At 42.5% G+C, this 15,022-nt stretch overlaps 1 protein-coding gene across 4 annotated transcripts in view; it reads left to right on the forward strand.

Annotated features, from left to right (window-relative positions):
- The first annotated feature begins 985 nt into the window (after window positions 1–985).
- Window positions 986–15,022, forward strand: part of USP14 (ubiquitin specific peptidase 14) — a 60,870-nt gene continuing 46,833 nt past the window's right edge. For 2 of the 4 annotated variants that reach the window (XM_033178180.1, XM_033178179.1), the window contains exons 1-3: window positions 986–1,321; window positions 6,215–6,360; window positions 10,156–10,188. In XM_033178180.1, coding sequence (XP_033034071.1) covers window positions 1,306–1,321; window positions 6,215–6,360; window positions 10,156–10,188 — 195 coding nt within the window. In that variant the 5' untranslated portion in view covers window positions 986–1,305. Of the gene's footprint in view, window positions 1,322–1,612; window positions 1,741–6,214; window positions 6,361–10,155; window positions 10,189–15,022 lie in introns of those variants that run through there. The other 2 variants (XM_033178183.1, XM_033178182.1) reach the window with 2 other exon arrangements.

Genomic DNA, 15,022 nt, shown 5'->3' on the forward strand with positions numbered 1-15,022 from the left:
TTTCAAAATTAGTCAATCCTGTCAAACCCTGCTTCTGTTTTATCAACAGTTCTGTAGTTTATGGACTATTCTAAATCCTTTGTTGTCAATCAACAGTGTTCACAGCATCTTCACCAGGAGTAGTTTCCATCTCAAGAAACCACTTTCTTTGCTGATCCATAAGAAGCAACTCCTTGCTCATTAAAGCTTTGTCTTGAGATTGCAGCAATTCAGTCACATCTGCGGGCTCCACTTCTAATTCTAGTTCTCTTGCTATTTCCACCACATCTGCAGTTGTGTCCTCAACTCAAGCCTTGATCCCTTGTGGGAAATGACTTGTTGCCAGAGCAGTCAGAATACACAAAACATTGGAGTTTGCTGTTTTACATGGGGGTGGTTAGTAGCACCCCAAAACAATCTGATGTTACTATGTAACATCAAAGATCCCTAATCATAGACCACTGGAACAGATATAATAGTATTTAAAAAGTTCAAAATATTGTGAGAATTATCAAAATGTGACACAGAGACACAAAGTGAGTACATACTGTCAGAAAAAAAGAACGGATAAACTTGCTAACCCAGGATTGCCACGAGCCTTCAATTTATTTAAAAAAAAAAAAACCGCAGTAAAATGAGGTGTGGGTGAATAACAAGAAAACTGAGGTTTGCAGACATCATACAGCTAGCTAGTAACAGCTGGCATTCAAAACACCTCTGACTTTACAATCACTAATTTTATTTATTTTATTTTGAGGCAGGGTCTCGCTCTGTCGCCCAGGCTGGAGTGCAGTGGCACGATCACAGCTCACTGCAGCCTCGACCTCCTGGGCTCAAGCGATTCTCCCGCCTCAGCCTCAGACAGCAAGTGGGATACCAAGTTCCCACTTCATCTGCCGCAGGGCTGGGCCGCGCCAAGACCACGTGGCCAGTGGGCGCAGGGCGGTGGGCGGCAGTGCGCAGGCGCGCACCTGCTGCTGTGACTGGGGCCCAGAGCCCGTCCCTCCCTTGCTCGCTCCTTCCTTCCCGCCACCCCTCCACCGCCTTCCCCCTCCTCCCTCCTCTCGCCACCTCCAGGCCCCGCCCCGGCCCTGCCGCCCTATCTCCTCCCTGCAGTCGCTCCCGGGCTGCACGGGTGTGCTGCGTGTTGCTGCGTCATCGCCAGTGGCCGGTTTGAATGAGACTCTCGTCGCACCGAAGCCGCCGCCACCGCGCCTCCGCGTCGGACGCCGCCGCAGCTGCTTCTGGTCTCTGTCTCTTCGCCGCCCTTGTCAGGCCCAGCCCTCCTGCGCCGCCGCCTCCCGCCGCGCCCCGCCGCGCCCCGCCATGCCGCTCTACTCCGGTGAGCCCCGTCCTGGCGTAGCGCGCAGCACACTGGGCCGGCGCTAGGCCTCCGCGTAGGCCTGGCCTGCACTGGCGGGCGCCGGGCATGGGCCGGGAGGGGTCGGGGTGGGGTGCGCGGGGCCGGCGGAGCGGAGACAACCCTGGCACCTACCCCTCTCCGAGCTGGGTTGGAGCCCTGCGTGGCAGGGGAGCGCCGTTCGCCGATGGATGGGGGGAGTGGAGATGGGGAAGCCTCTTAAAGTCGTGACTCTGCAGAATAGTTTCTGACGCTGCTCTGGTGTGCGGTGAAAGTGAGGGTGTGTCCTGAGGCTCTGGGCACCAGGCTGGAGGTGCAGGGCGATTCCTTTGGGCTTCTCAGTGGTCGCCGTGGAAGGGAGCGGGGAAGAACGGGAGGGAAGGAGGGACCCGGGATGGAAGGTGAGCCTTCATCCTTCTTGGGGTTGCCAAGCGGCGTTCGCCGCCCTTCGTCGCCCTTCGCCCTTCTCTTGCCCCTTGCCTTTGTTCGACCGCCCCTTTGGTACCAGTTTTAGTTTTGTCCCGAGGCAGATTGTAAACCTTTTTGCTTCGTTTTCGTTTCATCAGACGTTGCGCTGGATTTCTCTATCCGAAACATGGTGTGAGCTTTCAGAAGTAGATGAATACACGTATCCCCGGGGTGTCATTTCTTGGTTGGCGTTTGACAAGGGCTTGTGTTTTTTGCTTGCTGACAGTCCAAGGTACTGGCCAGGGATCACTTTTACTTAGAGAATGGACCTTGCTGCTCCCTAGCCTTATTCAAAATGGCACCTAAAATATGTGTGGTGTCTCCAGTTGGCTGTAGATGTGTGATTCATTGACCATCCCTATTTATTCTGTCACAGCTCCTTAATTGAAGATTCAGCATTTACAAAGCATGATACGAATAAGAGTATTGTTTGATCTCAAGGTGGATTCTTGATGGTCTAGAATCTTGAATCGACTTCTTAATGATTGCCCAACCCCTTTCTAAAGCCATAACAACAGTAGAATGACTCTTGAAATATTCTAATACTTAAACACGCCAGTAGGTTCACACACATCAAACCCCTATGTTTCCTCAAAAAATGCCAGCGCTGACCACAGTTTCTTCTTTAAAATTTGAGCTTTATCTTAAATATTTAATCAGATCTTTTCCTCATCCCTCAAATGAGGGAAAGGTCCCTGCCTTTGACCTCTCCATATCGATAATCTGTGTTTTGAGGGTCAGCAAAAAGCTCTATATTAAAATGGAGAGAACATTTTAAGTACTATTTCATAAGATTTAGTAGAAAATTAAGTATGTAGGCTTGGCGCAGTGACTCACGCCTGTAATCCCAGCTCTTTGGGAGGCCCGAGGCGGGCGGATCACTTGAAGTCAGGAGTTCGAGACCAGCCTGGCCAACATGTTGAAACCCCGTCTCTACTAAAAATACAAAAAAATTACCCGGGAGTGGTGGCGGGCGCCTGTAATCCCAGCTACTTCGGAGGCTGAGGCAGGAGAATCGCTTGAAACCGTGAGGCGGAGGTTGTAGTGAGCCAAGATCACACCATTGCACTTCAGCCTGGGTGAAAAAAAGCGAAACTGCATCTCAAGAAAAGAAAAAAAAATTACATATCTAAATTATTAAATGGTTAAGGATAAGTGCAATTAAAAATTAAAACCAGGGGCCATGGTGTGTGCCTTTAATCCCAGCTACTCGGGAAGCTGAAGTGGGAGGATCACTTGAGCCAAGGAGTTAGAGGGTGCTGTGATCTGTCATCACGCCACTGCACTCCAGCCTGGGTGACAGAGCAAGACCCCCGTCTCTAAAAATAAACACACACCTGTGCCTCTTACAGAGTTAGGGTTTTGTATATATTGCTTTGTTTTAATCTTCAACATAATCCTGTGATACTGGTGTAATTCCTCTTGTAAGCATAAGCAAAAAGTTTTAAGTAACTTGCTCATGGCAATAGTGCAGTAAATTTCAGGTAGTTTCCTCTCCTTTACTTCTAGTACTGTTTTGGTTTAATCCTGTAGCATCTTTAGCTTGTACTATTGTAATATGCTTCTAGTTTATTTCAGTGATTACAGTGTGCCCTCTTCAAGCCCGATTTCTCTGCTTCTGCAAGAAAAAAAACAGACCAAAGTGGCCTTTATGACAGCCTTTCAGGAATTACACATTGCCTACAATATAAAGCTTTTATGTGTTTTATTTTATTTTATTTTTTTATTGTTTGAGACTGAGTTTTGCTCTTGTTGCCCAGTGTGGAGTGCAATGGCGCAATCTTGACTCGCTGCAACCTCCATCTCCTGGTTTCAAGCGATTCTCCTGCCTCAGCCTCGCGAGTAGCTGGAATTACAGGTGCCTGCCACCATGCCTAGCTAACTTTTGTATTTTTAGTAGAAACAAGGTTTCACCGTATTGGCCAGGCTGGTCTCGAACCCCTGACCTCAGGTGATCCACTCGCCTCAGCCTCCCAAAGTGCTGGGATTACAGGCATGAGCCACCGTGCCTGGTCTCTTTATGTGTGTTTTAGGATGACTTATCTTCCATAACCTGATCCTTAGTCAACTTCCAGTTTCATCTACTGCTGCTTTCCCTTTTCTCTGGTAATGAATTACTTACATCTTAGAACATACCATGTTGCTTTATGCTGTGGAATGTTTTCCTTTTCTGGGAATACTGTTCTCTCCTAGTCTCTAACACTTAATCTTTTCTTTGAGATTCAAAATTGATAGTGATAACTCAGAAGTTAATACTTCATCCAGGGACTCTTTCCTCGTTTATGAAGCATTCCGCTTTGTTGCTGTAGCCTTTATAATACTTATATTGTTAATTACTCCCCCCCGCCCCCGCCCCATTAGGCTGTAAGTTTATGGAGAGCCTTCCCAATGTTTTGTACCCGGCTTGTCATTAACTGAATGCTCAACATACTCATTGAACTGATGATAGAATTGGGATTTGGTGTCTGGATGAGGTTTTCAAATTCTGATTTCAGGAGTTAGAAAGCAGTTAACAGTTGTGAGATTCTTATTTTTGAAAAGTTATAAAGTTTTCAGTGGAACCAATATGTATCTTTGGGTTTTAAAAAATATATTTCAAAAGTTAGCTATGTTATGAGGCTGATTGAAATTTTTTATTTTGGTAAAATATATGTAATAAAGTTTACCATTTTAATGGTTTTTACATGTACAGTTCTATAGCATTAAGTATATTCACACTGTTTTACAACTATTACCTTCATCCACATCCTCTGGCAAACACCATTCTCTTTTTGTGTGGATGCATTTGACCACTTTAGGTATCTCATATAACCGGAATCATCCATGTTGTAGCATGTGTAAGAGTTTCTTTCCTTTTTAAGGTTGAATAATATTGCATTGTATGTATATACCACATTTTCTTTGTCCATTAATCTGTTGACGGACACTTGAGTTGCTCCCACTTTTTTGGCTGTTGTGAATAATGCTGCTGTAGACATGGGTGTACAAGTATCTGTTTGAGTCCTTGCTTTCCGATCTTCAGGGTATACCCAGAAATGAAATTGCTGGATCATATGGTAATTCTATGTTTACTTTTATTCCCACCAGAAGTGTACAAGTGTTCCAGTTTCTCCACATCTTTGCTAACACTTGTTACTTTCTATTAAATTTTAAAAAGAATAGCCATTCTAATGGCTGTGAAGTGGAATTTCTATATATTTTTAAATGCTTTAGATATGTCTTTGGATTTTTTCTTAATCGAGCACCTCTTGTTCAGAAATGACGCTTTTCAGTTCTCCCACATTTCTTATGACTCAGAATCTGTATTCCTTAAGTTGTTCTAGATGTGCTTTATTCTCCCAGGAATTTTTTTTCTTCTCTTAAACTATCTAACCTTTTTCTCTCTCTTCTTTTCCAATGCTGTGTGCTGATATGAATGATTCTTCAATTCAACACATTGTGGGGGCTGCAAAACATCATTTTGGGAAATGTTTCGATATGATCTTATTGTTGGAGTAGGATTCAGAAGACTTGGGAGTTTATTAACCAATTTTTTTTGACATTAGCAAATCAATCTACTTCTCTGAAGTCTCAGTTTCTTTTTTTTTTTTTGGAACTGGAGTCTCGCCCTGTCGCCCAGGCTGGAGTGCAGTGGCGCGATCTTGGCTCACTGCAACCTCCGCCTCCTGGGTTCAAGCGATTCTCCTGCCTCAGCCTCCTGAGTAGCTGGGATTACAGGCGCCCGCCACCATGCCCGGCTAATTTTTGTATTTTTATTAGAGACAGGCTGGTCTCGAACTCCTGACCTTGTGATCTGCCCGCCTCAGCCTCCCAAAGTACTGGGATTACAGGCGTGAGCCACCACACCCAGCCCGCTGAAGTCTCAGTTTCTTTAACTATGAAATGAGAAGTTAGGTTTGATCCAGTGAAATTTTATTCAGCACCTACTGCATGCATGCTGCTCTTGATTAGGTAGACATTATGGGCATAGAAAGATGAATGACATACTTTGACTCTTTTTTTTTTTTTTTTTTTTTTTTTTTTTTTTTGAGACGGAGTCTTGCTCTGTCGCCCAGGCTGGAGTGCAGTGGCCGGATCTCAGCTCACTGCAAGCTCCGCCTCCCGGGTTCACGCCATTCTCCTGCCTCAGCCTCCCGAGTAGCTGGGACTACAGACGCCCGCCACCTCGCCCGGCTAGTTTTTTGTATTTTTCAGTAGAGACGGGGTTTCACAGTGTTCGCCAGGATGGTCTCGATCTCCTGACCTCGTGATCCGCCCGACTCGGCCTCCCAAAGTGCTGGGATTACAGGCTTGAGCCACCGCGCCCGGCCCATACTTTGACTCTTGATAACTGCCTAATTGGTGATCTTCTAAGGGTCTGTAATTCTTGTTATTTTTTAATTTAAAAAATTGTGATTTTGTTTGCAGTTACTGTAAAATGGGGAAAGGAGAAATTTGAAGGTGTAGAATTGAATACTGATGAACCTCCAATGGTGTTCAAGGCTCAGCTGTTTGCGTTGACTGGAGTCCAGCCTGCCAGACAGAAAGTTATGGTGAAAGGAGGAACTCTAAAGGTAAAATATAGTCCAAATTTTCATCACGTTACTATTATTGTATACTTTTTGAAAAATAACACTGGAAAATGTATTTAATTTTAATGTAGCATTTGAAGTGCTTTTTTATATGATGAGAATATGTCATCTATGGGGTTTAAACTGTCTTATGCATGTTAGAGTAAGGGAGAAACATTGTAGCCGTTTCACAACACTATACTGTATTATAAAAACATCCTTTTAAAACTCTTTTTACTTTTATTTAGTTTTAACTTTTAGGGTCTGAGATACATGTGCAGGTTTGTTGTATAGGTAAACCTGTGTTGCAGGGTTTTGATATACAGATTTCATCACCCGGGTACTAAGCATAGTACCTGACAGGTAGTTGTTTTTTTTTTAAGATCCTCTTCCTCCTCCCACTCTCCACCCCTCAAGTAAGCTCCAGTGTCTGTTGTTCCTCTCTGTGTGTCTATGTGTTCTCATTATTTAGCTCCCACTTAAAATTAGAACATGCGGTTTGCTTTTCTCTTCCTGCGTTAGTTTACTAAGGAACTAACAGGTAATGATCTCCAGCTCCATCCATGTTGCTGCAAAGGACATGACTTTGTTCTAAAAGCATCATTTAAATTTTATTTTAAAATGTATTGTATTACCAGATACCTCTGTGGGTCAGAAGAGTGGAACACTTTACAGTTATCTGTATTGTGTGAATTTCTTTTCCTATGAGGATGTATTAAAAGTATTAGTTTTATTTTGTTTAGACTAAAATGAAATCAATTAATATTTCCTTAGTAATTTTCTGTGATGAGGTTGGAAAATTTTATCTCAGCTTAAACATATGGAACAATACAGATAGGTTTGTTTTCTTAAAAAAACTATTACAGAATGTAATTTTGTACATGCATTTGTATGTTGAAATTCAAAGCACTTCAGCATTTTTACCAAAGCCCTGGTTCTGGAAAAGTGTTCGGTTTTTTTTTTTTTTTTTGGCCTTTATTGCATCCTACCCATTAATGAAGAGCCGTTTTTTTCTTTTTTTTTTTTCTTTTTCTTTTTTTTTGAGACAAGTCTTGCTCTGTTGCCCATGCTGGAGTGCAGTGGCGCTGTCTTGGCTCACTGCAACCTCTGCCTCCTGGGTTCAAGTGATTCTCATGCCTCAGCCTCCCGAGTAGCTGGGATTACAGGTGTCCACCACCATGCCAGGCTAATTTTTGTATTTTTAGTAGAGATAGGGTTTCACCATGTTGGCCAGTCTGGTCTTGAACTCCTGACCTCAAGTGATCTGCCCATCTCGGCCTCCCAGAGTGCTGGGATTACAGGCGTGAGCCACCGCACCTGGTCCCCTTTTTTCGTAACAGTAATTGTTACCTAACTCCTACCTGGAGATGGGAGGAAAAAAATTCTGTTTAAAAAGAGAATAAACCTAATTTTTTTCTTTACTTCCTTTGGAATGATTACAGTTACCACAGTTAAGAATCCATCCTTGCCAGCATCACTGATGAAGGACTGAAGAAAAGACAAGAAGATATCTATTATTATTATTATATTATTATTATTTTTGAGATTGAGTCTCCCTCTGTCACTCAGGTGCTGGAGTGCAGTGGCACCATCTCAACTCATTACAACCACCGCCTCCTGGGCTCAAGTGATTGTCCTGCCTCAGTCTCCCGAATAGCTGGGATTACAGGTCACCACCACCACTCCTGGCTAATGTTTGTATTTTTGGTAGAGACAGTGTTTCACCATGTTGGCGATGGTCTCCTGACCTCAAGTGATCTGCCCACCTCGCGCCTCCCAAAGTGCTGGGATTACAGGCGTGAGCCACCACACCCGGCCTCTGTTGTTTTTAATAATATAAGTATAGTTTTAAAAAATACTTTCTTCAAGGGTTAGATAAAATGCTAAAGATCTATAGTTAACTTTAAAGATAAAGACTGGTAGGCCGGGCGCGGTGGCTCAAGCCTGTAATCCCAGCACTTTGGGAGGCCGAGACGGGCGGATCACGAGGTCAAGAGATCGAGACCATCCTGGCTAACACAGTGAAACCCCGTCTCTACTAAAAATACAAAAACTAGCGGGCGAGGTGGTGGGCGCCTGTAGTCCCAGCTACTCGGGAGGCTGAGGCAGGAGAATGGCGTAAACCCGGGAGGCGGAGCTTGCAGTGAGCTGAGATCCGGCCACTGCACTCCAGTCCGGGCGACAGAGCGAGACTCTGCCTCAAAAAAAAAAAAAAAAAAAAAAAAGATAAAGACTGGCTACCCCCTCAGGGCAGTAAAACACATGTTGGAGGAAAATAACTTTGTTTACCTCTGAAGGTACAGTGTGAACCTTTGGCCTTTAGTGAACTTCATAGCCTAAATCGTGCTGAACACTGTACTAGTGGTATGTTGTCAGGAGTTATAGAAGCATGCAAATTAAATGAAACTGTGACTGCTAATAGTTACCATTTATTGAGTACTTTTTCTGTGTCAGGCTTTTATTATATTTTCTTTTATTGTCAACTATATGTTATCCGTATCTTATAAATGAGGAAATTTTATAAATGAATGTCAAAGAGGTTTAAGTAACATAGTAAGGCACCAAATGAGCTTATGATTTATAAATCAAGCAGATCTGTGTTCCATTCCCAGCTTTGTGTGACCTCGGGTAAGTGATCTTAGAGGGCATTTATAGTTATCATTCGTTATCTTTAGCAGTCACAGTCCTTAAATTGAGAAGGGCCTGTAGGAGTTACTGTTCCATTTTAAAGCAGATAGAGGATATAATTAGTGGCAACAGTGAAGGGTAGACAAGCATATTGAATACCCAATACCTTCTATAAAAAGGTGTAATATGGAATCGACTTTATCCTATGAGGGGAAAGGCCTAGCTGCAGTAAGTTAAAATATTACTCTGGACTAATCATGCATTTAAAAAAATATATTGATCTTTATTCAACATATTGAAGGGAAAGTATTTAATTGCTTTATAGATGTGAAATTTAGCACTTGAGAAACATTTGTGGTTATGCAAATATTAGTAAGATTTAGTTTGCCCTGGGTAGTCTGGTTTATTCTAGCATTTGTATTCTTCTGAGTCTCCTGATGATAAATTATAGAGTCACCTTAATTACATTAACTCTTCATTCTTGCCGATTAAGCTAGTTATTTATTAGCTCTGCTGGTTCCAAACACCCAAAAAATAGGATCTATCATCCGTCATTAGTCAAGTGTATTTTAGTACTTGCTAAAAGTATTTTTTTTATACTTATATGTTTTTTAGTATTTGATGCTATAAAGGTTACTGCCTTTTATATTGTGTTACCTTATGCAGTCGAAGCAAATTATTTGAAACCCTGGCTTTAGGACCGCTTGTGTTTAAAGAAAATTTTTTTTTTTTTGAGATGGATCCTTGCTCTGTTGTCCAGGCTGGAGTGCAGTGGTGAGATCTCGGCTCACTGTAAGCTCTGCCTCCTGGGTTCAAGCAGTTATCTTGCCTCAGCCTCCCGAGTAGCTGGAATTACAGGTGTGCACCACCATGCCCAGCTACTTTTTGTATTTTTAGTAGAGATGGAGTTTCTCTATATTGGTCAGGCTGGTTTCGAACTCATGACCACAGGTGATCCGCCTGCCTTGGCCTCCCAAAGTACTAGGATTACAGGTGTGAGCCACCGTGCCTGGCCAAAAAAAATTTTTTTTTATTGCTGTAATTTTAAATGAAATCTGCATACAGGATAAATTTTATTCTGTTTTGAAGTAGATTAAAATAAATTGATTATTAGATTATGTTCTGCTTGTACAGAAGTGGTTAAATGTCTTTTGTTTGTCTTTGAAACAGGATGATGATTGGGGAAACATCAAAATAAAAAATGTAAGTATTATCTTATGAATATTTATTATAATGCAGTAACCTCATTATGATGCCAAAATAAATTCCAGATGACTTTTTTTCACATGTATATCCAGTTGTTCCAGCACTATCTGTTGAAAATACTTGCCTTTTCCCATTGACTTGTGTTGGGCTCTTTCTTGAAAACTAGTTACAGGTTTATTTTTGGTTTTTGTTTCATTGATCTAGTAGATTAAAGTTACACTAGTACCAAATGGTTTTGATTACTAAAGCTTTATAATAAAAGTCTTGAAAAAAAAATTGGCTGAGTGTGGTGATGCACACCTGTAATCCTAGCTACTCGGGAGGATGAGGCAGGAGGCAGGAGAATCGCTTGAACCTGGGAGGCGGAGATTGCAGTGAGCCGAGATCACGCCACTGCACTCCAGCCTGGCAACGGAGCGAGACTGTCTCCAAAAAAAAAGAGTCTTGAAATAAGGTAGTATATGTTCTTATGCTCTGCAGCTTTCTCCTCTTTGAGATTTTGTTTGAGATTACATTGAATCTGTAGCTCAATTTGGGGAGAATAAACATCTTAACAATATTGCGTATTAAAATCCTTGAATATGATGTACTTCCTTATTTGTTTGGGTCTCTGTTTTCTCTTAGCAGTGTTGTAGTTTTTAAATATAGAGATTTTGCATGAGTGTTTTTTTTTGCGGGGGGAGGACAGGGCCTCACTGTTAACGTATGCTGGAGCACAGTGGCATGGTCATGGCTTGCTGCAGCTTCAAACTCCCAGGCTCAAGCATTCCTTCCATCTCAACCTTCTGAGTAGCTGGGACCACAGGTGTGTGTTACCATGCCCAGTTAATTAATTAATTTTAATTGTTTTTTGTAGAGATGGGGGTGTCACTATGTTTCCCAGGCTGGTCTTAAACTCCAGGGCTCAAGTGATCTTCCTGCCTTGGCCTCCAAGAGTGCTGGGATTAACAGGTGTGAGTCACTGTGCCCAGCCCTTGCATGACTTCTCTTAAATTATTGGAACTTAACATTTGTTCACTGCTTAAAATGATATTAAAAAATTGTTTCCAGCGTTCATGGCTAGAATGTAAAAATACAATTGATTTTTCTTTTTTGTTTCTTTTTGAGACAGAGTCTCACTCTTGTTGCCCAGGCTGGAGTGCAATGGCGCGATCTCGGCTTACTGCAACCTCTGCCTCCCGGGTTAAAGCAATTCTCCTGCCTCTGCTGGGATTACAGGCACCCACCACCATGCCCAGCTAATTTTTGTATTTTTTAGTAGAGACGGGGTTTCACCGTGTTAGCCAGGGTGGTCTTGAACTCCTGACCTCGTAATCTGCCCACCTCGGCCTCCCAAAGTGCTAGGATTACAGGCGTGAGCCACTGCGCCCGGCCAAAATACAATTGATTTTTCTAAGTTTGTTTTCATTCTGGGTTCTTGTAAGCAGTTCACTTACTCATTCCAGTTGTGTTTTGGGCAGATTCCATTGGGTTTTCTGTGTACGTAAACATGTTATCTGCAAATAATGACAGTTTTACTTCTCCCTTTTCAATATTCATGACTTTCGGTTTTCTTAAATTTTATTGACATATAATTGATAAATAGATGACTTCTTTTATTTATTTTTTTTGAGACAAAGTCTTGCTTTGTCGCCCAGGCTGAGGTGCAGTGGTGTGATCTTGGCTCACTGCATTATCTGCCTCCCTCAGTTCGTGTGATTCTCCTGCCTCAACCTTCCGAATTGCTGGGATTACAGACGCCTACCACCACGCCCGGCTAATTTTTGTATTTTGGTTTCGCCACGTTGGCCAGGCTGGTCTCGAACTTCTGACCTCAAGTGATCCGCGTGCCTTGATCTCTGTGCCAGGCTTTGTCCTACTTTTTGATAGGATTTCTAATACAGTGTTAATAGAAAGTGATAAGAGTGGCTGAGGGCGGTGGCTCATGCCTGTAATCCCAGCACTTTGGGAGGCCGAGGTGGGTGGATCACGAGGTCAGGAGATCGAAACCATCCTGGCTAACACGGTGAAAACCTGTCTCTACTAAAAAAAATGCAAAACAATTAGCCAGGCATGGTGGCAGGCGCCTGTAGTCCCAGCTACTCCGGAGGCTGAGGCAGGAGAATGGCGTGAACCAGGAGGCGGAGCTTGCAGTGAGCCGAGATTGTGCCACTGCACTCCAGCCTGGGCAACAGAGCGAGACTCCATCTCAAAAAAAAAAAAAAGTGATGAGAGTGGACATCTTGGCTGGGTGTGGTAGCTCAAGCCTGTAATCTCAGCACCTTGGGAGGCCAAGGAGGGTGGAGATCACTTAAGGTCAGGAGTCCAAGACCAGCCTGGCCAACATGGTGAAACCCCGTCTCTACTAAAAATACAAAAATTAGCCAAGCGTCGTGGTACGCGCCTATAGTCTCAGCTAGTCGGGAGGCTGAGGTAGGAGAATTGCTTGGCCTCAGGAGGCAGAGGTTGCAGTCAGCTGAGATCACACCACTGCACTCCAGCCTGGGCAACAGAACGAGACTCCACCTCAAAAAAAAAAAAAAAAGGAACAAAATGAGTAGACATCTTGTCTTGTTCTAATTCACTACAACTTAAAATTATGAAAGACTGTTAAATTTTGTTAAGTGCTTTTTCTGTTTGTTAAAATGATTGTGTGATTTTCTTTTCTTTTGGTAATGTGGTTATTCTCATTGATTTTTAACTTAAACTTTGCATTTCTGGGATGTGCAGTTCTCAGATTTCTTGGTTTTGTTATCCTTTTGCTCTCTCAAATATTATGATTGACCCCAGAGTTTCATATAAAGGCACACCTTATTCTTTGTGCTTCACAGATAATTGTGATTTTTATAAATTGAAGGTTTGTGGCCACCTTGCATCGAGCAAGTTTCTAGGCATCATTTTTCCAGCAGCTGATGTTCACTTCATGTCTCTTTGTCACATTTTGGTGATTCTTGCAATATTTGAAACATTTTCATTACTCTCACATCAAGTATGTTGATCTTTGATGTTACTTTTGTAATTGTTTTGGGGTGTCATGAATCACACCTGTAAGACGGCAAACTTAATTGGTAAATGTGTGTTCTGACGGCCTCACCGACCCACAATTTCCTCTTCCCTCTCCTCAGGCTTCCCTATTCCCTGAGACAAGACAGTATTGAAATTAGGCCAGTTAATAACCCTATAATGGCCTCTAAGTGTTCAAGAGAAAGGAAGAGTTTCATGTTTCTTACTTTCCACAGAAAGCTAGAAATGATTAAGCTTAGAGAGGAAGGCCTGTGTAAAGCCAGGATAGGCCCAAAGCTAGGCATTTTGCACCAGTTAACCAAGTTGTGAATACAAAGGTGCAGTTTTCAAAGGAAATTTATAATTTAAAAGATAAAGTTCTTGAAGTGTTACTGCAATGAACACACAAGTGATAAAGCAAAGCAGCGTTATTGCTGATGTGAAGAAAGTTTAAGTGGTGTGGATAGAAGATCAAACTAGCCACATTTCCTTAAGTCAAAGCCTAACCAGAGGAAGACCCTAATTCTCTTTAATTCTGTGAAGGCTGAGAGAGGTGAGGAAGCTACATTATCCTCATCAGACTAACCCAGGAACAGAAAACTGAGCACCGTATGTTGTCACTTATCAGTGGGAGCTGAACAATGAGAATACATGGACACAGGGAGGAGAACAGCACACGCTGGGGCCTGTCAGGCAGTGGGATGTGGGGAGAGCATCAGGATAAACAGCTAATGCATGCTGGGCTTAATACCTAGGTGATGGGTTGATAGGTACGGCAAACCACTATGACACATGTTTACCTGTGTAACCTGCACACCCTGGACATGTACCCAGAAACTTAAAATATGTGTGTGTGTATATATATGTATAATATATAATTTGAAGCTAGCAGAAGTTGGTTCACGAGGTTTAAAGAAAGAAGCAATCTCTGTAACATAAAAATGCAAGGTGAAGCAGTAAGTGCTGATGGAGAAGCTCCAGTAAGTTATCCAGAAGATCTAGCTAAGATTGCTGATGAAGGTGGCTACACTATACAACAGATTTTCAATGTGGATGCAACAGCCTGATATTGGAAAAAGATGCCTTCTAAGCCTTTCACAGCTAGAGAAGAGAAGTCAGTGCCTGGGTTCAAAGGCCAGCCTGACTGTCTTGTTAGAGTCTCATGCAGCTGGTAACTTTAAGTTGAAGCCAATGCTCATTTACCATTCCACAAACTGTGGATCTCTTAAGAATGATGCTAAATCTACTCTGCTTGTGCTCTGTATATGGAACAACAAAGCCCAGATGCCAGTATATCTGTTTACAGTATGGAGTAGTGAATATTTTAAGGTCACCATTGAGACTTACTGCTCAGAAAGATTCCTTTCAAAATATGAGTGCTCATTGACAATGCATCTAGTCACTCAAGAGCTTTGAGAGAGATAAACGAGATGAATGTTGTTTTCATGTCTGCTAACGCAGCAACTATTCTGCAGCCCATGGATCAGGGAGTAATTTCTACTTTCAAATCTTATTATTTAAGAGATACATTTTGTAAGGCTAAAGTTTCCCTATAAAGTTATTTCTCCATGAATCTGGGCAAAATCAAAAACTTTCTGGAAAAGATTCACCATTCTTGATGCCATTAGGAACATTCATGGAAGGAAGTTAAAATGTCAATATTACCAGGAGTTTGAAAGAAGCTGATTCTAACCCTTGTGGATGACTTTGAGGAATTCAAAACTTGAGTTGAGGATATAATTGCCCATGTGGTGGAAATAGGAAGAAAACTAGAATTACAAGTGACCAGGCACGGTGGCTCACTCCTATAATCCCAGCACTTCGGGAGTCTGGGATAGGAGGAGAGCTT

The sequence above is a fragment of the Trachypithecus francoisi genome, unplaced genomic scaffold (genome assembly GCF_009764315.1).
Source record: "Trachypithecus francoisi isolate TF-2019V2 unplaced genomic scaffold, Tfra_2.0 Lachesis_group19, whole genome shotgun sequence".
Lineage (NCBI taxonomy): Eukaryota > Metazoa > Chordata > Mammalia > Primates > Cercopithecidae > Trachypithecus > Trachypithecus francoisi.